The sequence below is a fragment of the Corvus hawaiiensis genome, chromosome 3 (assembly GCF_020740725.1).
Source record: "Corvus hawaiiensis isolate bCorHaw1 chromosome 3, bCorHaw1.pri.cur, whole genome shotgun sequence".
Lineage (NCBI taxonomy): Eukaryota > Metazoa > Chordata > Aves > Passeriformes > Corvidae > Corvus > Corvus hawaiiensis.
In genome coordinates, this window is record NC_063215.1 from 21,593,938 (window position 1) to 21,617,841 (window position 23,904).

At 37.9% G+C, this 23,904-nt stretch overlaps 1 protein-coding gene across 16 annotated transcripts in view; it reads left to right on the plus strand.

The window, feature by feature from the left end:
* DLGAP2 (DLG associated protein 2) overlaps positions 1-23,904 on the plus strand; it is a 466,127-nt gene that overhangs the window by 142,606 nt on the left and 299,617 nt on the right. For 5 of the 16 annotated variants that reach the window (XM_048296309.1, XM_048296310.1, XM_048296312.1 and 2 more), the window contains exon 2: positions 22,402-22,573. The exons of 7 other annotated variants lie outside the window; for them this stretch is intronic. In XM_048296309.1, coding sequence (XP_048152266.1) covers positions 22,402-22,573 — 172 coding nt within the window. Of the gene's footprint in view, positions 1-30; positions 460-22,401; positions 22,574-23,904 lie in introns of those variants that run through there. 4 more of the 16 variants (XM_048296321.1, XM_048296318.1, XM_048296316.1 and 1 more) reach the window with 2 other exon arrangements.

Sequence of the window (23,904 nt, forward strand, 5' to 3'; positions counted from 1 at the left end):
GAGATTACAGGCATTTATCTGGGAAACAGGAGACAGAGGCACCTCCTTTATGTAATTGATATCCTGGGGAATTATTGTGTATAATAATCAAGAAAAATCTTCATTTCTAATTCTATTATGTGGGAAAAGAACCTTTCTTTTTTCTGCCTGCATAAAACAAACCCCACTTCCACATGGAATAAGCTCCAGACCATGTTTTCTATTATGCTTGAATATATGGGACATGCATTGCAATCCTATGCTTGCCACACTGCTGCAGTATACTTGTTTTGCAGAGCTCTGTAGCAGGCTAGTCAAAGCTGTGACTAACCAGAACCTTGGATACATACTCTAATTTCTGGCCTTTATTTTTATAATGAATTTGATTTGTTCATTGACTGTATATTTTTTCTGATTTGTGAGAAGCTTCATGCTCTGTGTTTGGATGCTGACTGCAATACAGCAATAGTCTTTGATACGGTAAGTCAAAGATGACTCATTTCTTACTCTTGTGCCTTCAATTTATACTTTCTACAACACCATCTCATCAGGTAGAAAATTATGTGTTAATTAATGTTGTAGTAGTTAATTTTCAACAGATGCTAGTCCCTTCCCTCTCCCGAGCACTTTGCACCATGTTTTTTTTCCTACTCATGAAAGCAGTAGGTTTAAACTGTCTTTAAGTAAAATGCTTTTGCTGTGATATTTTTCATAATATTGCCATCATTTTATCTATTCTCTAATTTCAATAATAAAAAAGAAAATAGATCACATGCAGGGATTTGGAACTTAACATGTGATGCTAGAATACGATAAGTTCAGTTCAATATTAACCTTTATTTCAGTGAACACAATTGGAAAGGCAAGAATCTTTTCAGGGATTTATATTTCAGATAAAGTAGAAGGGTTTCAGTTTTTATTTGAGTATTAATACAGTCAGATACGTTCAGCTACAAGAGCCCTTATTTCATGTGAAAGCAATGGAGAGAAAATGCCTTACAGAAAGACAGTTTTCTTTGTAATGCAGCGTGCAGAAGATTCAGTAGTACTCCTTATCAAGTGCACTACATGAGATAAGAGCAAAAACCCCCACAAATTTGCTGCATGGTGATGGGAGCCTTTACCTTATAAAAATGTTGCTAGCAAAAAATGCTATTCAACAGAAATATTCTTTAATGAGCTTTAAAAAAAGTGCCATGATCACACACACGGAATGCACCCTTTTGGATACCTAACATTAATTGTACAGTAAGGGTTAAGATTTGCTATAAGAATTTATTTTGAGAAACCTACCTTTAAGCAGAGGTCTGGAGGATCACTGGGTTACTGGGTCTTCTTCAGTAAAATTCATTCAATCCTGGTTTTAGAATTGGCAACTTTGCAGCAAGTGAATAGTGTTCAAATGCTTTGAAATGTTTCGATATGGGAAGTATTCTCTGTATGTATTTTTCTCCCTCTCATGTTCTAAACTTTTCAACAGTAGGGATTTGCGGTGTTCTTTTTTCCACGAGTATTAGCCCTTCTAGTTTTGGATATGCCTATCCAAAAAACCAATAAATTTCTATTTGCCAGTATAAATTTCTGATGTGCAGGTAAAACAGCTTGCTCTTTAAAAGTTTATGCAGGAACAAAGCCACAAAGGAAAAAAAAAGTAAGGTCTGTATAAAATAAGAACAAAGGTTCAGGCTGGCTGTCATCAATTCACAAGTTGTAATTTCTGTTGCTTTTTCACTGCTGTGGAGAAGTTTGAAGGTTTTAATCAATATGATTATTTTACAGGCATGCATTAATATCAGTTCTTGCATTTGATCATATTAGTTCATGGATCCATATCTGTCATGTTTCCCTGTCATTTGAGACAGATTACATCCTTTCTATTTAGCAACAAGTGACCAACATGATTGTGTAGTGCCCAGTACAGTACACTTTAAAAGGTATCTTCTGAAATATGAAAACAGTCAAACAATGTTTTTGCTACATATACAACATCTGTGTGTTTAGCAAAGTTGGTGACTATTGGCATCATTTTTTGAACAAAATATGTTATTTTAAAATACTAGCAGGCAGTTGAAGGTACTTCAACACATGAGGAGATTAAACAGCAGTACTGTGCCTGGTATTATTGTTTGCTTTTCCAAGAAAAAACACAGAATAAAGGCTATTTTGCTCAAATAGTTACATAATGAGATTTACTTAATATGTTTCATGGAAGCTTTTTTACTGTAGAGGCTTTTAAAGTGATCTAGGAAAATGAAAACATTTTCATAGATTTCTTTTATGCATATTAAGCAAAAGCTAAAGAAAAGTGGCAGATACTGAGTAGAGGCCAAATTGAATGCTCTATATTTCAGACATACAACTGTTACGTAGCTTAGCTGATCAAATCTCAAAAATCAAGTGGTTTGTAGGGTGCATGTTTTGGGGAACAAAAAAAAAAAAAAATTGTGTAGTCACTGCTTTTACTAGCCCACCTGCTATTTTGAACTTTTATTTTCAAAAAAAAAAAATTGCATTAATAATTTTCTACCAGTTTTGCATCTATTATAATTTCCCACTAAAGGAAAGCAGATTTGGCAGCTGATTGTCATAAATAATAAAATAATTTTAAAATAATAGAAAAGATAATCAACATAGTTGGAGCAATAAGCACACTGAAGGGCACATAAATAAAAGCAAACCATCCATTATGTTTAACACAATATATACAGTTCTTAAAATAAAAAAAAATATACTGAAGGAGAAATGACTGTAGCACAGAGCATACAATGTTTCACTTGTGCTTTATCTAATAAGTTTTTAAATTATATATGGAGGAGTCATAGAACTCTGTAGCATAGATTACGTCATGTTAGTTATGCTCCATAAATTTTGCTTATTATTTCTGGTATTCTATTATTGCCAACATGTTAGAAATCTCAGCTGTATTTTTCTGACAACTTTTTGATCTATATACGTGTGATTTTTCATCTTAGATATTTAATTTTTTGCTTTTGTCATTGCAATAAATTTATGTAGTTAGTAATTTGGTTCTGGTTTCAAGGAGAAAAGCTTGAACTTGTGCTGGAGTTCATCAAGGAAAATCACAAATAACTGGACTTCTGTACATTCAAGTTTCATGAGTGTAGTACAAATGAGGCCAGGTAGATGTCTCTGATGTGAACATAAAGGAGCTAAGTCTGAACACAAAGGAAAAACTATGGGATCCACATTGCTATCAAAAATAAAATCTTAATAAATTATTCTACAGTAGTAAGGGAAATTAGCTGGATTTTGCAGTCATTTAAATGAAAAAGTTCTGTTCACTGATAAGTGTTTACTACAGCACAGAGGTCCATAAGTGCCAGCTTCATTTTCTTTGAATACAACAGGCATTACATTTTTTCTTTTTATATATACTTTAAGAATTCTGCTCAAGAACAGTGAAAAGGGCTAAAGTACATACAAAACCACACATCCTTGACTGGAGACCCCATGGCTAAATTAAATTGAATTCCTTTTAGTTTCTCATTGCTTAATATAAAATATTCATACCTGCAACAATGAAAGGTTTGCATAGATTGGTGCAATACAAATTATATCTGTTGTAGAATTTAATTGTTTTTGACAGATACACTTGCAAAATTGATATTAAAGCCTGAAAATTGTACAGGACAATATGAATGCCAGCAAAGCATACAGAAGGCAGCAAAGTAGTTCTGTTCAGCAAGCTATTAATTCCTCTTAGCAGTACATTACCAAGGTACAGATAGGGTAACAAGTCTGTTACTGTCAGACAACCTGCACAGTAGAGCATTCAGTGATATACAGAGAAAACCGCATAGTAATTCATAGATTTCTTTTGCTGAAGGAAAGCGAAACCGCATCTTAGTTGCCATTAACATCTTCACAGAAATGGCAGGCAAATAATAAATGCTACTGCAGCATTTGTGGTAGCAATAATTACTTGCAGTGTAAGAGTCAAAGATTTAAAGGTGACCATTGCCCATCAAATGCAAGAGAGAAAGAGATCCAAAGCAGAAAAATCAGTTAGGGATGATATGTTTCCATGATCTCTGAGAAAATGCATTCTTTGTCACTAGGTTCAAGTTTTAGCTGATCTGTACCGTAATCTGTTGTCTGTCCTCTCAGTTCTAAGTGCTCTATCTGACATTTGATACAAGAGCAACAACATCCTTTAAAATTTTCAGTTCATTTTCTAGGTGACCTGCCATCATCAAATCCTTGGTTTCTAGGGCTTGAACATGCTTCTGCTGAAGCTGATGGCAAAACACTTACTGGCTTAACTAGGATCATGATGAGGGCAACGCACCATTTAGTAATAGAGGCCAGAAAATACCAGGCTGCTTTTTGCTTGTCATATCCAGGTGCTATTCCTGCGGGCAGAAATCTCACAGCAGTTCATGAAGAGGAAGAGGACTTCCAGACCTTGTGTACTTTACCCACACAGAGAGGAGGGGCAGGGGCAGGCCAGGCATGTCAAGATAAAATATTCCAGCAGCACGGCACAGATGATAGCAGCATGGCTGGTGAGCGTGTGGCTTAGGCAGCCAGGTGCTGTGCTCCCCAGGCTGTGCTGCCACAGAGTAGCCTGCCTGCAGGTAGCACCATGTAGCACCTGCTGCCAGGACCCCACTGGGGTCCTGCACTTCAAATGCCAGGTTCTAAAAGGAAAGCAGGTGTTGGTGATCAGATGTTACTTCAGCACACAGTCACAGTCACACTCCCTCACTGTGGCTGCTCCTCTCTATGTGATGACAAGGAAACCCAAAGGGAGGTAGTTCATCTCCTACAGAAATTTTGTTGCGGGGTTGGAGAGGGAACTGAGTTCGGCATTGCTTTCAGGAGTGGGCCCAGTTCAGATGTTCTTGTTTTTAATGGAATCAGGCACCTAGGAGGTATTTATTCTTAGAAAGCTTGTCTTTGTGCTGGCTCTCCTAGGGAAAAGGCCTGGGTTAAACTCCCCCAAAACCTCACATCCCTCACCATTCATATCACCAGCATGGCTAGGAGAGGGCACAGAACTCAGGAGCTATTTTATACATTTCTGCAGAAATGAATTTTTAATCCCATTTTTTTCATGTATTTTTGGCCCTATAAATTTTATCAGTGGCTCTTTAAGTGGGGTATTGTCATCTGGACAATTATTCTTGCATCTGATTTATTTCCCTTCCCTCTGTCCAACTGCTGATAGAAGTAACAGGCAAGAACTAAAAGAAATTAAAACCATATTTTTTCTGTTCACCCTGTGTGTTTGACAGAATTTTGTATCTATTCAGCCTTATTGTTTCCTCAGTGCAATCATTTGGCTTCTTCCCATTTGTGCAGCCATAATAGAAGCTGAAAGGAGAAAACATCTTAAACCAAGAGGAATAATACTGTAGTGTCATAAAGAGTGGCAGGCTAAATAGCTGAATCGCATAGGGAATCTTGATTTTATTGATTATATGAAGTCAATGGAATCTTTCTCATAAATATGTAGTCTCCATACCTTTTCATAGACTTAGTTAAAGCTTAAATTATACCTTGCACTAGATAATTAATTTGGGCTATTGCTCTGAACTGCCGTCTAAGCATTTATCTCTCCATATGTTAACCATACTGCCACATATTGAAGTTGTGGTACCATTTCATTATTCCTTTAGCCGATTCATCTGAAGAGGTTCACATCCTGCCACAGACACTTGTTCCTTCCCACTCTATGCCCAAAGTATGCCTGTTTGTGATGACTTGGCTTTTTCTGTGGCCACACTCCAAACCATGGCTTTGACAAGACATTCTTTTTTCAAAAACGTGCAGAGACAAGCTGAACAGGCCTTTTCATAAATTATATTCTTTTATTTCTATATGTGTGTAGTTCCATTTTGTTTGCACGTTCCATTTCACAGTTCCATTTTAAAGCACACCAGATGTTAGCTAGGTTGATCTGGGAAAAAAATCTGGAACTAGGAGTAAGACTAACTTGCAGTAAGAACCTCTTAAATCAGATCTACATCCAAAGAAATATTAACAAGCTTGGTAAGTTTTCCTGAGCTAAATTTTGGGTCCATTCTAGATGAAAACATGTATGAACTTGAACTTTCTAACCTAGTACTTTCCTGGGACTGTGCATGGCAGCACAGCCTTTGGTGTTTGGCGTCCCTTGAAGCTAGCTGTGGAACTACTTTGATGGATCCCTTATGTCTCTGTTGTGCAGTGAGTGCCTGCTTCTTATCATTCCCATGCATCCCAGACAGAATTCCCTAGATTTCCTATCTAGACACTTACTGCTTTGAATTAAACCCCTTGTGTCTGATCTGAGCATGGGCTTTATGGATACATCTATGTTTCTGTAAACAAGAACAGGTATATATTTATAACAATGTAATCTTGGGATTCGCTTCTGATTTCTCTTGTTCTCCTAGGATCTCATGTTTCCTGTACCTATTCTCACCCAGGAATGCTGTAATGTGTGAGCAGGGACAGGCATTTGTCCATATGCACACAGACATATACACACACACACAGAGACACGCACATGCTCTTTCAGAAGAGAGCCAGAAAGAGCAGTGTGTGCTCCCCGAGATGCTGCCAGATAGCACGGGCCACAAATGCCAGGGAGCACCCTAAAGACCTCCTGGTGCCTTTCCTCACTCAGCTCATTGTCCTGCTCCATGGCCACACACACAGTGCCCAAGCCTGGAGCTCTAGTGACAGACCTATTCTGGTCCAAATTCTGGTTCTAACACATTTAAATGTGGGTACACAATTCTCAGTTAAGCCTTGCATTTTAAATAAAAAAATCAGTGTAAGATGGATTTTTGACTAATAATGATTGTATAGGGATGGGATTCTGAAGTGAATAAAACTGTTGACTAGTAATTCCAAAATTTCCACTCTTAATTTATAGGTGAATAATTAACAGCATCTCCCAAATTCTCACACAGGGCTGCAATTTAGCTAGCTCATAAATACTTCAGTCTTCCCTGTTTCATGCAATGCCACTGCTTTGCAAGCCAGCCCCTGTGGGACCAATACATGTTTTTTCAGAAAAGCAGCAAACCAGTCATTTTGGCTTTTGGCCAGATGCATCACTTTGATTCAGATATTTTTATTTCACTTACGTGATTGTGCTATTAGCAGCGATTATGCAGGTATTTGGGAAAAGAAGAGCAGGATAAGTGTTTCAGGCACCTCAGTGAAGGGTGAAGATGTGACTATGCTTAAAACATTTTTGGTTGTTAATAGGTCATACAGTTTCCTTATAAGTCATTCCTCTGTATAATATGGATGGCAATAGTTTGCCAGGTAGCAGAAGGCTGTGTTCTTTGAGATAAAAGTGCAGAAGTTGCCCCTTTGTTATATTTGGAAAGCATTACTGGCATAAATTGATAGAAATTACATCTGATGGTGTTCGTACATATTTTTTTCTATGCTGAGGAAGGGGAGATCATCTTCACAGAAGGGCAGGCATTTCCATTGATTCTCTTCTGTCAATTTGCTGAGACTCTGAAGAAGTCCCGTGAAAATGACTGTATGCAGAAATCAGGGAAGGCACTTAGGGAACGTGGCCACTAATATGCTCACTTTCAAATCTTTAATTCAAGTGTATTTTATTTAAAACATAAAATTACAGCAGTAGTCAAGTGTGGGCAGACTCAAAGACCTAATAAAGAATGCAGATTTGCATTAGCTTCCAAAAATTAAGGTTTTGAAACTGAAAATATATTGAAGACACTGCAACTGGTGGGATTTGGCTTAAGAAAATTGTAAGGAAGTTCTTGAAAGTGCAACTCTTTAACATGTTCTACACTTAATTTCATTTTAGTTTTGAAGCATTGAGAAAGCCAGCTAGCCTGAAAGGTGCTGCATGTGCCCTACTACATTTGCATCAGAAGAAAAGAGGAGAAATTCTATGCACAGGTAGCACACAGGCCTGGAAATTAACTCAAATACCTAAAACTGTATTTCAAAAGACTATTGTTTTAAAGCTAATTTAATGGCACAATTTCTATTTTACTGATTTCAGTTCCAAATTCTATTAACAGTTAGATATGAGGAGATCAGCTGCTATGTTTTTTTCCTTTAGCAGTGCCAATTTTCTGAATACAATATGAATCTTTTTCTCCCTACCCCCTAAGGGTGAAGTAATAGAATTTTTTGCTTTTTAGAGTATTCACTCATGTTTAATGGTCGTTACAAGTCAGTTTAACTGTCTGTGTTCAAACGGGTTACTCTGAAATCAAAAGAGGCCACATTTGAATTTCCAGGTAGTGTGCCATTAAGAATCCAATTAGGGGTAGTCAGTTGGTTATGAAAAGATGAGATTTTTGTGGAATTGCAGGCTGGAGGACTGCACAGTTTCTGGTCACGTGTGTATGGCACCTGTGCCCCTGCTCCATGGGAATTCAGACAGAGCTGATGTGGTTGAAATTTTTTCAGAGACATTGAAATCTGTGAACAGATCAAGACCATATTAGATATTGAATAATAGAGATTCCTCCAAATAAAAGAATTTAAATTAATGTTTTTATCCTTAAATTTAAGTGGTCTTATTCACACAGCTGTGATGTGTCATGAACAGAAAAGTAAGAACTGAGAGCAGGATTCTGAGCTACAGTTTCCAACACAGAAGGGGACACTGTGATTACTGTGCTTGCAGCTGTTCCCTTTAAATGAAGGACAGTTTTACAGAGAAGTTGTATATGATAAGAGAGGAATAAAATAAAAATGTGCCCAAGTAAAGGAAAGTAGGGATCTACCAAAACTTTCCTAATCCTGCAAAATCAATAGACTCAAACAGCCAACTGAGTATTGTACGGGTTGGTTTCAAAACTAAGTTTGTGTGATTTTCATTTTTTTTTAGCAAAAGTATATAGGTCCTCTTAGTCAAATCAATGGGATACTTACTAGTAGACAAAACTGGATGTAAAATTACCCAGATGTCCACCTAGAAGACATAAACATGCTTCCTTCTGCTCAACCCATTGCCAGTTAATACTAAAGCCTTGGCTCCTACTGACTTGTGAAAAATATCTATTAAAAATTCTATTCATGAGGTTATGGGGTAAACTAAGATGCCAAGAGAACCTATTAGCTTTTTTTCAAAAGTTCAAAACCAGGCTACACACAACATTAATGAGAATGCTCAATGAAAGTTTTAAAATACATGCTCCAAAATTGAATTGGTTCCTCACATATTTTATGCATTTGTCCAGGTGGACAAATCAGAATTATAGCAATCTTGCATCAGCTGGAGACTATTTCTGAGGACTTTTTTATAGCTTTATTTTCTCTCTGTTAAAACAAGAATAAACCAAAAAGTGGTCTTTCACTGGTAATGGCAACATTAAATGAAGAGCCTAGTATGTGAAAAGAATAAAAGATATCAGACAGGTTTATTGTGGTAGTAAAATATAAACAGCATAAGCTTTTGAGGAAGGAAAGAAAAGTAAGCTCCTTGCCCAAGAACTTAGTGTAAATCTGAACTGAGTGTTGAAAGATCCTTATTTTCATTCATGTAGATTAATAAGAATATGTTTATATATCATCTTCTCATAAAATACGAGATCTAGTCTGTTGAAGAAGTTAGTGATTTAGCATTTATACAAAGCAGATTATCTTTTGAACTGCTAAGGCACTAGTTTAAATTATTCCAAGTTTACATCTCTGTAACTAAACCTTAGTCTGGAAAGTTGATTTGATTTCCCTAAGTTAACTTGGACTAGACTGCTTATTCACATAAAATGGCCTGTTTTCCACATACTCTGCTCATGGAGCTCTTCCACTTGCTACTGATGTATTGCAGAGGTTAAACGTGCCTCTTCCAATACTGAAATAAGCTGTCTAGGCAAAGTGTTGGAATCCATTTCTCTATGTGGTATCAAAATTTTTCTAGATAACCTCAACCAGATGAAGGCTTTCCCTGTTTTCAGCCTGCAGAAAGAAAAAGGAGCAGCACTGAACTATTTAATAATTTTTTTGAATATTGTTGTTATAAAAAACTGCTAAACATTCATCTGTTGACCTCTAATGTTTGCCGTAAATACAAGCCTTTAGAACTGTGATTTATTTCTGTATTGACTTAAAGCAGAGCTTTTTATGTCATTAACAAAATATCTGATGTGATGATTTAATTTCCGGAAGAGTGTGTATTTCTGATTCCACTCCCTGTGCTGGTTTGACCTTGGTCAGCTGCCAGACCCCTACCCAGCCACTCTCTCATTCCCTTGCTTCAGCAGGATGGGGTAGGAAATAAGGTGAAACGGTTTATGGAATGAGATAAAAACAGGGAGGTCACTTACCAATTGCCATCATGGGAAAAACAGACTCAGCCTGAGGAAATTAAGTTAATTTATTGCCTATTTAAAATAGGTTTGAGAAACAAAGAAAATGAAAACAACTCCTTTCCCCTGCCCTCTCCTTTTTCCCAGGCTCAACTTTACTCCTTTATACCTGACTCCTTGGCCCCCGCCACTCCAGGCAATGGGGAATAGGGTTTGGAGCCCATCTATAAAAGCTGCTCTCTGCCGCTCCTCAACGCACATCTTCCCTGATGTGTCCTTCCGTGGGCTGCAACCCTTCATGACCAACTTGTCTGTGCGTGGGGTCTTCACAGGCTGCAGTGTGGCTGCCCCACCATGGTCCTCTCCACGGGGTTCTGGGGAATTTGCGCTTTGCTGCCTGGAGCACCTCTTCCTCTCTGCTCTCACCTTCATGCCCACAGTGTTGGTTTGGGGTTTTTTAAGGTTTATCTTACCAATTTTCTCCTCACCACCTTCTGTGCAGCATTTTTGTCCTTCCCTACACACACTGTCCCTGAGGTGCGCCCTGTGGTGAGTGGTTGGATCCGGCTGGAACCGGCTGTGTCTGGCTGGGGGAGCCTGGCCTCCCCTCACAGAGCCGGGGCCAGGGCAGTCACACCTTGTCCAGTGCTTTTTTCCTTAGAATGTTTAAAACAGAAAGTTCATAATTTATCTCATTATGTATGGAGCAGCAGTTTACAAAGCTGTCTCAGTTTTGGAGACAAAACTTCAGGAGGAAATACTCCGAAATGAGTGTCCCCTCTGAAGGGAAAAGGGCCTCCCCTTTTCCTCCACCAATAATACAAGTGGGTCACAGCAAGTGAAAGTGGGAAAAAACCCCAAACTTCTTATTAACACACAAACAAAACAGGGTAGAACAGGGAAAAAAACCCTCAAAATACAACAAATTCCTGGAGGGGGAACAGACACCTGGGCTTGGGCCAGCCGGGGCCACCCCGCGGGCCTGCCACAGCCACCCCCGCAGGCTCCCTGGACCGGCAAGGAGGGAAGGGAGGCAGTGAGGCAGGGGGAGGGAAAGGAAAAAGAACAAGAAAAAAAACAACACAACCTTTTTCAAACTAGCCAGAATAAAAAATCAGAGCAGCGCTCCTGGCGAACTCCCTCGTGAGCCCTGCTGAGCCCTCCGAGCCCCGAGCCGTTGGGCTCAGCCGTTAAACTGCCCCGCACTCGGTCCCATGGCTCCAAAGTGGCTTCATAACATTGCCCCAGGACAAAAGCCCCGGGTCATATGGATGGGGTGCAGGTATGATGTGTAGGGGAACCACAAGAAAATTAAATCATGTAAGTGTTTGGACGGTGGCATCCTGCCTTTTCTCATGAGAGGGATGGAGTATAGGGCAGACCTGCCTAAAAAATGACATCTTGATCTGAAATTTCAAAGTTGTGCCAAATTTCTTCTGTTTAAAACCTAATCTATTTTATTCTGTGTCTTTTAGAGACTGTATGACACTTATTTTTAAAAGTGTCAATGAAAATTGCCAGGGGAAGAAACTCAGTTTCTTGTGAAGTATTCAAAAATATCTATATTTTGATAAATTTCATAGTGTTTCAGTTAATGTAAATGCTTTTTAAAGTATTACTGTAGAGAAAAGTCATCAAGTTTGATAGTGTGGATCACCTATTTCAAAAACATTTAAATGTGGGGAAAAATATATTTGTAGAAGCAATAAGATTCATGCCTTCTTTTTGTCCATCTTTGATATAGTCCAGCCCATGAGAGGCTGTACAGCACCCAGCACAGCAGAAATCAGAGCAAATGGGCAGCAGAGCAGGTTGTGTATCCCTGTGCCCTCATCTCAGCCCACCAAGAGGGAATCTTCCCTTAGTGCTAAGTGAAAGGACAAGGCCCTATTGCTCATAGAGAGCACCTTTCAGGATGAGGAGAAATGCCTCACTGGGAGACAGCTGGTGCAACTGGTTGAATGGCACTGCATGGCATCTTGTCCTCCAGGAGCTCCCCTTGGAAGGGAGCACCAGGCATCACGGGTCCTTTGCAAGTGGAGGTTTCACCATATCCTTGAATGTGGATTGCTCCTTTACACATTGGTGTAGATTGCATTCCTTTCACGTTACTTTGACTTCAACTTGATAGCAATGCCAAATTCCTTTCTGTACAGTGCATATACAGAGAACATATTGGCTCACATCTTCAAAGAGGTCCCACAGCAATGGTAGAACTATGCAGTTGTGTGTTCTTCAGATGTCTTCTGGCAGTAACACCAGACTGAGTCCACAAAGTTTATGTGTAGCTTCAGGTAGCCTCATAGATATGTGAGAATGAACAGTGATGATGATTTTTATGGAACTAAGCCCAAAGTAAATATGCAAGAAAATTGTATAATATCAAAAGGAAGTTTGACACCAATAAAAAATGCAATTCTGTTTTCTTGGGACTATCTTGATGACAATACTGTAGACAATACATGCAAGTGATATGTATAGTCTGTGCAGTTTGTAATAAACTTAAATTATCTGCATAGGCACACAGGACACAGTATGGAGTGCTCATCCTTTTTAGCAGGCATACGTATATGCCTTCTAAAGAAGCCATCACCATGCTATTCACAGTGATTCCTTATGCTGTGGCACTGAAATGCAAGGTGAAAATGTAAAATATTGTGCCTATTTTCAGTAAATGCCTTTTCTTTGTAGGTATCTTGATTTATCTATATAAGGCTCTTTTGATTATTGCTACTCTCTAGGTAAGCAACATTGAAATTCTTCTAAGAAATCTTGGATTTTGCTGAAGATCTGTTCTGCAGTTTCAGTGGGACTGACCACTTTTTTTAGTGCAACTTTTTAGTAGTTTTTTAAAAATATCCCTTTTTCATCAAGCATAGCTCCAATATTTACTAGTACGAAGAGATAGCAATGAGGAATACAGGTGAAGGAGGTCTGCACTATGGTGCAGTGATGGCAAGAGATCAAGATGTTGGAGAGCTGTGGTGCACGCTAAAGGAGCCTCTGCCTTAAGCAATTCTGCCTGTGGAATACCAATATGGTTTAGAACCAAACTCTTATTGATTGATTGACTGATTGATCTTATTCATTAGCTCTGGCTTCAGGCTCAGTCAAAAGCCTCAAACTACCATGGATTGCCTTTTATGTATTTGACTTAATAATACCCATTTAGCCATAATACTGCAAATGAAGGAGGAAGATGTTAAGAAAAGTAACTCCTGAAGGTAGACTAATAGCTTGTATTCAGACAATTAAACTTACAAGGAGATGCATATGGTGTAGACTTACTCTTGCCAAAGTTTCACAAGCAGGCATTTCCAGATTTTGGACAAAAATGTTGCATCATGCTGTGTCAATCTGTCTGTGCCTAAGGCTGATTGTCTCTTGGATGCATGGTTATTCTTTAATATCAGGAGCTTTACTCAGGCAGAATTACTGTGCAACATATTGTGCATCGCTGTGCCTTGCTCAAAGTGCTTAGGGATAAATGCAACTCTGGCAGGAAAATTAATATGTTCCTTTTCTGCTTTATTTTATTTTAATTATCGAAAGCAGTAAAGTTGTTCAAAGGAACTTGCATTACATATATGTCATGTTCAAAGCCACAAACAAACTCATTTAAATATGCTCACAATCAATATTGTATATGCCAAAGTGTAAAATAACTAGGGGAAGGATATTGCACTAGGTTGAATCCTGGATGGATTCAAGAAATATATTGTAAAACTTCTATATTTACAAAATACACTCTCCTTCTAAGTAAGATGTGTTGCTTGTGAATTTTGGGAAAGTGAGTGAACTTGCAATGATTATCTAAATTCACTGTGTCCTTGATGTTATCCATTGAAGAAAATACATGCACATATATGTTTATATGTATACATACATATAGAAGTAATGTGAACCTGTTGCACACTACAGCAACCTGCCTCAGTCACCCGAGCACATCTCTGAAGTGAGGAAAGATCATTATCCTCATTTTGAGAATTAAGCAGGGGCTCTGTCATTTCCTGCATGTCCCCGAAGAGGTCTTTGGCAAAGTATGAAATTAAACACATTACTCACCAGTCTTGCACTACAGCCATAACCACTGACCTGAATGATGGACACACTGCAGTAGTCTTCAGTCTTTCATAACAGTTATTCATGATTTTTTCTCCACATCTGATGTGACAAAAATTCTGCGTGTGACAAAATTCTGTGACAGCCAGCATGGCCAATGTGTTTTCTCTATAATTGTCCTAAAACTTCATCTATCCTGTGCTGACTCAGACAGCCTTGGCTACCCAGATAACTTGAATCTCTGGAAAATTTGGGTCTGTGTGCATCTGTGGGGACAGAAGATCTGGCAGAGATCTTTGATCTCACTGTTCCTGGAACTGCAATTAGAAACATTCATCTGTGACCCCACTGCAATATGTCTAACATACTGCTGGGACTAAACAACTTGTAAGAGTCATTACTGCAAACTCAGTATGTATTACTAATGTCAAAATTGTGCTGAAGTTTCCTCACTGCATGATGCAGGTGTGTGCTTTAGACCTAATACCACCTATAAACAATAACAGAATAAGCATTTAGTCAGTGTTTGCATAGCCTCCTATAAAGTATTATAATATGTAAAAATAAGTGTCAAGCATTCTTGACATATAATAGAGACTTTATTGTGTGAGCTATAGCTAATTTTTTCCTGAGATATGTCAACGCCATTCCATCTAATTTAATCTGGAATTGCAGTAATATATGATCATGGTGTATACATCAGCACCTGTGTATCAGGTGTTGTGGTGCACTCTTCCTTTCTGAGTGTTGTTTCTCAATGTCCCTTCAGTCTGACTTTTATTAATAAGTAGCACAATAGTGAAAAACGTTAGTCATCTCCCTTTCTTGTTGCCTTCTTCGGGAAATGGATAGGGGATACAGGAAAGGGGAAAAGAGACTTCAAACTACTGTATCCTTTCCTCATTTTATGTCAGTGTCTGTAAGGATTGAGGAGGCACAAAGTTGTGATTGCAGTGAAGGACGTGAAGCTAGACTACTCAAGATTACACAACTCTTTTGTCTTTTCCTTATAGATGCAACATAGAGGAGTTTAAGAAATTCCCTAAAGGAGCAACCTACTATTACATCCTTCAGAAAAACATTCTTTTGTTGGTATCTCTTATTCCTAGAGTAGATTTTACTTGTGTGAGGATGGCCTTAAGATCACCTAAGACTGATGATGTGGACAAGAACAGCACATATAAGCAAAGGTATAGGATGGTATTAATGTTTATCCAAAGTCCAAAAGTCAATTACAGGTCCATTACAGTCCTCAGAAGACCAAAAACAATTCTATCTTTTTAATTCTTATCCTCATTAGAAAAACGGTAGAAGTGTTGCCTATTTTTCATCATCTTCTGTATCTCTTTTAAAATAATTTCTTTTTCCATGTGTACCCATCAATTTTAACTTTTTGTGTGCAAGCAGCACTTTGCATTTCTGAAAGATAAGTGCAAGTTCACTGCTTTCAGCTCTGGTGCACAGATTGGAGAACCTGCAGTGTAAATGAGTACATATCAGTTCACACTTCTCTGAGTTTCCAGCTTTTCACATATGTTAAAAGGCACAACTGGACATAAACGTGTCATAATCACTCATAGTGCCATTCTTCTATTTTTGTCAATTTTGACAATTGGCTGGAAGATGCCATGATTCGTTAATTGAAGGATTGTCTCTGATCTTAGATGCATCTTGATGCAAGTCTGTAGAGAGCTAGAGAATGGGTCTGCATCCTCTGGCAGAGCTCTAATACCTGGATATTTATTATGAAGATCATACCTGATAAAAATATGCATAATAGTCTTCAGTGAGTCCTCTGAAAATTTTACTAACATGGGTGCTCTGTACAGAACTTGGTTACATGTGATATGCACACTAAAAAGCCCCAAAATAACTCTTTTCACTTTAACTTAAACCTTCTCTTTCCTTCCCACTCATTGATACATCTTTAAAGAACCCTTAAGTCTTGTTTGCAGCTGGGAAGTCTCATAGTTTTCATCCATTTCCTTAATCCTCATCTTCCTTGAAGTGGTTAGTTGTTGTGGAAGGGTTGGACCACCACCATGATATCATGGCACATGATGTCAACAGGAAAAGGCCTGGTTATTCTTGAAGGATCTTTTCTCTTTTGATGCACTATCTAAATACAGCCGTAAGAGAGGCTTCTAAAACTGCAGGGACCTCCAGCCAAAAGTTAATGGCAGTTCTGAACTTCAGTGCCCTTGTGTAGCACAAGTACCTCATCTGTACCCCAGGCCATGGAGGCAGCATGACAGGATTTCTGCTCTTTTGAGGAAATGGAGCAGAAACTACTTGATTAGGAAATGGATAATTTCCACAGCACTTTTGTTTCAGTAGAAAAGGAGATAAGAAGTACCTTCAGTACTGGGGAGCTCTATGGATAAGAAATATCTATCTTTAGGAAAGGAGCTAAGGGAGCTTGGGGTCGGTTCTCATGTAGGAAATCTGTCCCTTAGGATTCAGTAGCCAGTTCAGGGCATAAAATCAGGGAACAGTAGCCCAACCTACGAAGCTACAAGCTGGCATAGGTCTCTTGGTCACATAGAAAAAAATCTTTGCCTATTGCTTTAGGTTTAGCATATGGAGATGAGTCTTTTTTAATCCATCCTGTGTGTGGGTTCAATTTCTTAAAAATAGTTGCTGCAGCTGCACACTTTGAGTCTCTCTTCATCTGAAGTAGGAGGGATACTGAGCAGGTTTACAGCATAGTGTCTTGAAGCAATGTCTCCCCAGTGCCTTTAATTCTCCTGGGGACACCTTTTGCATGGACCAAAAAGGGGTTCTGCCTATGAGCCAATATTCATATGAATGCATAAGCACTGTCTAAAGCAAGTGTGAAAATGGTACCAAGAATTAACAACACATTGAATAGAGCTTTCAATTATTCATTGAGAGCCTACTTTTATTCGTCTTTGGCATTATACTTAGAAGTGTAACGATGTGTTTTCTACAGATTTTATGGATTAGAAAATCATAGGATTAACCACTCCATAAATTAATCCTGATATATGTTAAGTAACTCATCTAAAAATGGATGCTTCCCATATAGGAAATGAATAATTAATTTTGTTTTCCTGGTTAAAAAAAAAAATCCCTCAGGTGCTTTTCTGTTTTCTGCTGAAGCTGAAATTTTTTAGTCCTCTGACAATGTCTTACACCCTCCAATATGTCTTGTTTCTATGGAGACACCAATGAACTGCAGCTTGCATTCTTCTGCATATCACAATACCAGGTTGCTTCAGAATTTTCCCAGTGTTTCACTCTCTTCTCTTTTAATTAGAAGTTAATCAATAGGTTCAGTACTCTTGTCTCATGCACTCACATATACATGCACAGGCACATATGATCCCTGTGACTGTGAGCCAGCCTATAAACACAATGTATGCTTTTGAAGTTCTAATTTAGAGAACAGCATATTTTATATTGAGGCTTATAAGACCACAATACTGAGCTGTATTGGATGGCAGTGTGGGAAGATAGATATCTTGCATGCAGTAGATGAGATGGAAGGATTTTATGATAGCTCATGCTTTTTAAAGATAGGAAGGATGTGCTAAGCTCTGGAATGGGCATAAAATATGTTGTTTGGTTCTTTGAATTCTATTAATATTATCTGATATTGATGAATTCTATTATCTTATATTTTTGTTTGGCCCCCCTCGTAATTTTTATGTGAAATTTCACCCCTTATTCCTCCCGCCCTGAATGATCAGTTATTGCAGGCTGGTTCTGTAGATGTGATTGTCTGAGCCATATTGTTCCTCCCCTGTGAACACAAGGATTCCTCTTCAGGGCAGCAGGAAGTATACAATTGTGTGGGAGAACACGTGCTAGCAAACAGCCAAAGAAAGAAGCTATGTAAATTATTTTGTTTATTAATTAAAAATTTCCTATGAAGTAAACAGTATTTTTAATTATCAAGAACCAGTGAGACTGAAATGATGCCAGAAGTTGTATGCTGCTGTTAGTGAGCCCTTTGAAGTCAATAATAAGCTTATTTTTTGTTCAAGGTAGTCTGAATTATTTTCCCCTGGTTTAATTGAACAGGCAAAATAGAACCAGGCTGGTGCTGCTGCCCTGAGATTTTTTTTCATTATTAGCTCATGTTATGCTGAAATAAATTTCCAGTAACAATTCAAAATAGCATTTGCAGAGGCCTCATAACAGATAAATGTTTATGTAAACCACCTGGTGATGGCAACAGATTACATCTGATGCTCAGTTTGTGTGCTAAGATGTATCCTGAGCAACTTTTTTCTCATTTTTCCTTTGTGCTACTCAGCAGACTGTATCCTCCTTCTGTCTCATATGTTCATTGTGGTCTCCTCTAGATAAAGAGTATTTTTTTCTTCCACTTTTTTAACTATTTACAGACTTCTGAAGTTAATAGTAGTCCTTAATTCTACTTAAGCAACTAGTAATCCAATGAAAAATAAAGGGTTTTGATGACACACTTCCGTCTAATTTTTCTTGCCAATATGTTTGTATTTATGCTAATACATGCATATATACAGATATATGTATGTTTGCCTTTCATCACCATTTTTGTTATCAAACTGAAAAGGTAAAAATACAATTAAGCCTTTTATAGGCATGATTTCAGAAAGAATGCTTTGTTTGAAGTCCGTGAACCTTTATTGCACTCTCAATTTATTTCAACTATTCAGTATTTTTGTTAACAGACAGAAAGTAAGGTTTAACCTCTGAAAGGGCCAAAGCATTACTGCTTTCTCAAGGATAATAATTGTAGCTATGCAAGCTAGCACATAACGGTTAAATATATCCTTGCTTTTGACAGAAGCTAGTGGAGTTGGAACAGGGATGAACATAGCTTATTAAATATAGCTCTTATGAAGACTGCTCTATAATTACTGTGACTTTTCTTTGTATCATTATGATCATAGGCTGATGAAAACAATGAATCGTGTGCTTTCAAAAGGCCAAAAACTATTCAGCCAAGTAAAAAAATTGTACCTAGAGTAACAGCCCTGTTAGTTTTCTTTAAGTAGTCTATGTAAATAATACACTATAAAGGTTAAGTAACTTTCACCAAAGCTTCTTCTTCCACTGATAAGAGTTAAAAACTTAGAGGAGAATGCTCTATGGAGGGTCAAAAATGCTTCATTCCATGAAATCACATACATATCCTTTAAAAATACTTTGATAACTTTTTTAATTGAGACTGTCTTTTTTGTATAAAAAGATATGCTGAAATTTTTGAATGCCCACAAGTGTTTTCTGAGATGAAAACCTCAGAATGAAATTACCTATATACTCAAAATATGATGAGTACAAAAATGCCCAATTGTCCCTTTCTATCAGCTCTGTCACTTCTCAGGTTCAAAATAGTTCTGGGGACCTGAATTCAAATATTTTCCATCTTTTCTAAGCCATTAGAGATTTCCAGCTTTTTGGTCCCAAAAGGAGAACAAGGGTATGTTGTTTTGGTCTAGATTATATCCATTTTTGCCAGGTTCATGTTGATACGACTGGGAGGCAGCAGACCCTGATGTAATTGCTGTATGTCAGGAGCAGTGAACTTGGGCTTTTCAACAAAAACCTTGGTCAGTGCCAGAATCCACTGTCTTCAAGAGTGCCCTTGCTTCTGAAGCTTTCCCCCATGTGTACTTACTGATAACCAATTTTTTAGAGGCCAGAACCTTGAGACTAAAAATTCAGCAGCTTGTGTCTTTAGTAATGAAGATTAATAATTCCATTTTTTTATTTTTAGATTTCATGAGTCAATTGAAGTTCATCAAAACCGAGCAGTATTTATTCCAGACTTTCAATACAAAGAAAATGTGATTCAGTAATTTCAAAGACAAAGTTAGGGGTGAAGAATTGTTGGTATTTTCTGTCGTGCGTGCAGAGCTGGAAGGCAGATAGGGCCACCATGTCTGAGATCAGGGATGGGTACACTGCCTTTTCAAGGAACCCCTTGACAACTCCTTCTTCGAACCAAGCCAGCTTTGTATTAAAGGCACAAGGTTCGTTGCCTTGGCTACGTGTACTGGAAGACTAATCTGAAGGCTCACATTCCTGATGGTTGTTATTTACCTTCTCATTTCTAGCCTAATTTATTCTCAGTTAGTGTGTTTGCAGGTCACCAGTAACTGCAGGTAAAATGGGTCTTTTCCTCCTGTGTTTATGTTTTTTGATGTTTAACAGCAACCTCTCATGCTTCCCTTAGTTATGATGGAAATGTATTTGGAATTGTTTGTGTCTGTAGTTCATATATATTCTCACTATGTGTGTCTGTTTAAGTAAATAATATTATCTTCTATTTAATATTATTTGTTTGTTATCACATATCCTTCTGCACAGCCTTAAAGGAACCTAATTGTTTTATCAATTGCATGGAGTTAATTCAAGGATCTCAAATCTCTAAGGGTAAACTATGGTATGAAATAGTCAGTATGAAGAGGTAAATAGAAAGGAGAGCTGTAGGAAGTAGTCCAAAACCCATTCTGAAGCAAATCCGAACTTTCCAGTAGGTTTGGTTTAGACAAGAGCAAGTACATAAGCAGATTTTCTATGCCAAGGTTTCACAAATGGCTTTCTGATAATGCCACAATTAAACATCAGTCAATTGAAAAAAGAATAACTTAGTGAAACCAATTAGAAGGAATGATTTTTACGAATGGGGTTTTAGACCTTGCTGCGGAAACCTTGGCTGATGACACATTCCAGTTGTCCGATGTGCTGCTATAATGATTGGTTTCTGTTTCAGCCTTATTTAACAGTTTCATTAATAGTATTAAAGAAAGCAAGTGAACAGCATGTTAATGAAGTCAGCAGATGATGTAAACAGCAGGAAACAGAAAATAAACGATACTTAGAGATGCAAAAAATGAGCAAGAGGAGTTATCAATGTATCATATTCTGATTGAGAAAAATGAGAAGCTAATGCATCTGCAACAAACTAGTTCAGAACTGATTTTATATGCCTAATACATGTTAACTAAATACACAGAAATATACACATTCAATTACTCTAAAACATTTTATTTACTGGTTGAAAAGGGTCCAGTTTGTAGTCAGTATAATATCTAAAAGGGAAATACTGTCTTTGAAAGAATATGCAGATAGATTGTGTAAAAAAGTAGAGATGTAATTGCTGATTTTTACACAAATAAGTGGATTGTAGGAGCAATTTGCTACTGTTCAAGCAGCAGTAATGTAAAAGGAAAGACTGAAATGTAATGAATTAACAGAAAAGGAATGGAGAGGAAGACTACTCTTATTCACATATCTGAAATGTGTAAGCCTTTAGAGAAGATATGACTTATTTAGCATTACCACAAATTTTATATCATATCAGAAAAATGTTCTTTATTAGATGAAAACAACCTCTAGCCATACTAAATCAAGATTAAAAAAATGTATACATACAGGCTGTAAGCACAATCTAGTGCCAGTTAATGGAAACCTAAAACAGGCTGTAGGCTTCCACTCGCATATAGAAATGCCAAGTCTCTCCAACACCCCTCAGTGTGAATGAATATTGCAGAGTTCCTAAAGGTTATATCTAACCTATACTTTTTTCCTCCCTTCCCAACAATATCCAAATTATAGGAGAGGAGACTTCCCAAGTGCTCCATTCAGCAAGCCCAATCCCACACAAGCGCTAAAATATTTCCCCTTCCCTGGTGTGGTGACATGCACACTGCAGGCAGACTGACAACTACCTCCTCCAGTTGGAACATATAATCATCAATACCCTTCTGAGCTCATTTAAAATGTGCCTAACTTAAGCCTCAGCTCATACATTGTCAAATCCCACTTGGTGAGTCTTGTTCCTGTTCCAGCTGGAGATGGGCCCACGCTGGAATTTGGGAATCTAGTTTTCACGTTCCAAAATTGAACAAAGAGACTCGGACTCATTTCTAGTTTCCTAAACTGCAGTCATGTCTGTAAGTAAAATGCTGAAACATTAGTTGTCTGGGAAAAATAAATGAGTGATGATTTCAAGAGATATGCTGTGGCTACTCACTGCAGTAGCTTCCAGCTTTTTGGTGCTGTTCCCAGAAATGCTTCAACCATGGTGAGGAGCTCAATTCTCTAATTAAAAAAAAAAATTGTATCAAATATTTTTCAGCTTTACACTCTCAAATTAAAGCTTAAAAACCTCCAAGGAAGGAAAGGAGGCCAGATTGGAGGGGGAGGAGGTGAGAGGAAGGAAACGGGTGGAGAAAACCACTATATTCCCAAGATGCAAGGAAAGTTGAAAAGTAGAAGAAAAAATATATTAAATCAGTGTAAACTAAGAGGTAAGTTTAAGGCATTTTTTTACATTAAATGTATGTTTTGTTGGGGTATTTTTATCAGTAAAATTCTGTGTATTTTACAAGCATTTGAAATACATTTAAGTGAGGTAATTGCTTTTTTTTTTCAATTTCTACTGCTATAAACTTGATCTATATTTTTATTAAGCCAATCAAAGGATGTGTTGTGCTGGGATTTTGCTACTCTTCTGCTGTTGCTGGGTAAAACTGTCTATTACCTCACCAATGACCTACATGAAGTGAAACAACATCCCATGGCAGCAGACAGGTTGTTTTGTTGTAGTGCTCAGCGGCAAAAGTTAATTGTTTATGGAGATTTAATGAGCACTGTGCTCCTACTTACCTACCTTGCTGCAATTCAGTAGTGTGTTAGTGTAGCTTAGGAAAAGAGCTCCTGAAGTAATAGATTTTGGTATAGTTAGGAAGATAGTTGACCTGTGTTCTTAACTTGAGGTCAGAGCAGAGTCTTACATTGTTTATTAGTGTTATTGCTATTTGGCATTGCCTATGCAGGGGTTGTATAAGTTAAGTTTTGATCAGAGACCACATGCCAGCTGCTGAATAGTAAAGCTTGCTGCATTTAAAAGTTCATTTATTACTGGGTTGTTTGTTCCTATACTGCCAAGAGCCTGCCAGAGATGCAACAGAATAAAAATATTGGTGATTAATATGACCGTGCTTGTATTGCAGCATCAAAGACTTTGCACAGTTAAGGTTAGGAAGGAAGGAAGCGAAAATCTGGAAAAAGTAGAGGCAGGTGTAAGGAGATTCTGCATAGCTCTACCAGCTGGACAGGGTGTGGAGGCAGAGATGTTCCTGTAGCCCTCGGCACTTACTGCATACATAGACCAGGTTACATGCAGCATTTTTATTTGTGAAGGTTTGGAACAGTGTAGGGCAAGTGCATGACAGCTGCTGAAATGGGAGAGACCAAAGTTCTCAGTAGGTGATGGTGAAAAGCAATACAGAAGATGGGGTTTGTGGGGAATGCTGCTGCGTTCCTGTCTGATCCATATCCAGCTTCTGTTGTGTCTGGTCCTCTCAGGCTGGAGGTCATACTGTGCTTAAAAGCTTCTGGTGTCTCAATTGTTCATGATTTTATCCAGTCTTGTTTTTTAACATGTTTACATTATTGATTTCAATAACGTTATGGAAATAGGTTCTATAAATTAATTACATTGTCTTTGTTTTAAGCCTTGTGTTTGAAGATTTTATGGATTGCCTCAAGTGTTTCGACTGTGAAAAGTCAGTGCTTATCATTGCCACTTTAAGCTGTCTACTTATTAACTGAAAAGTTGTGGTCTGCTTATATTCCT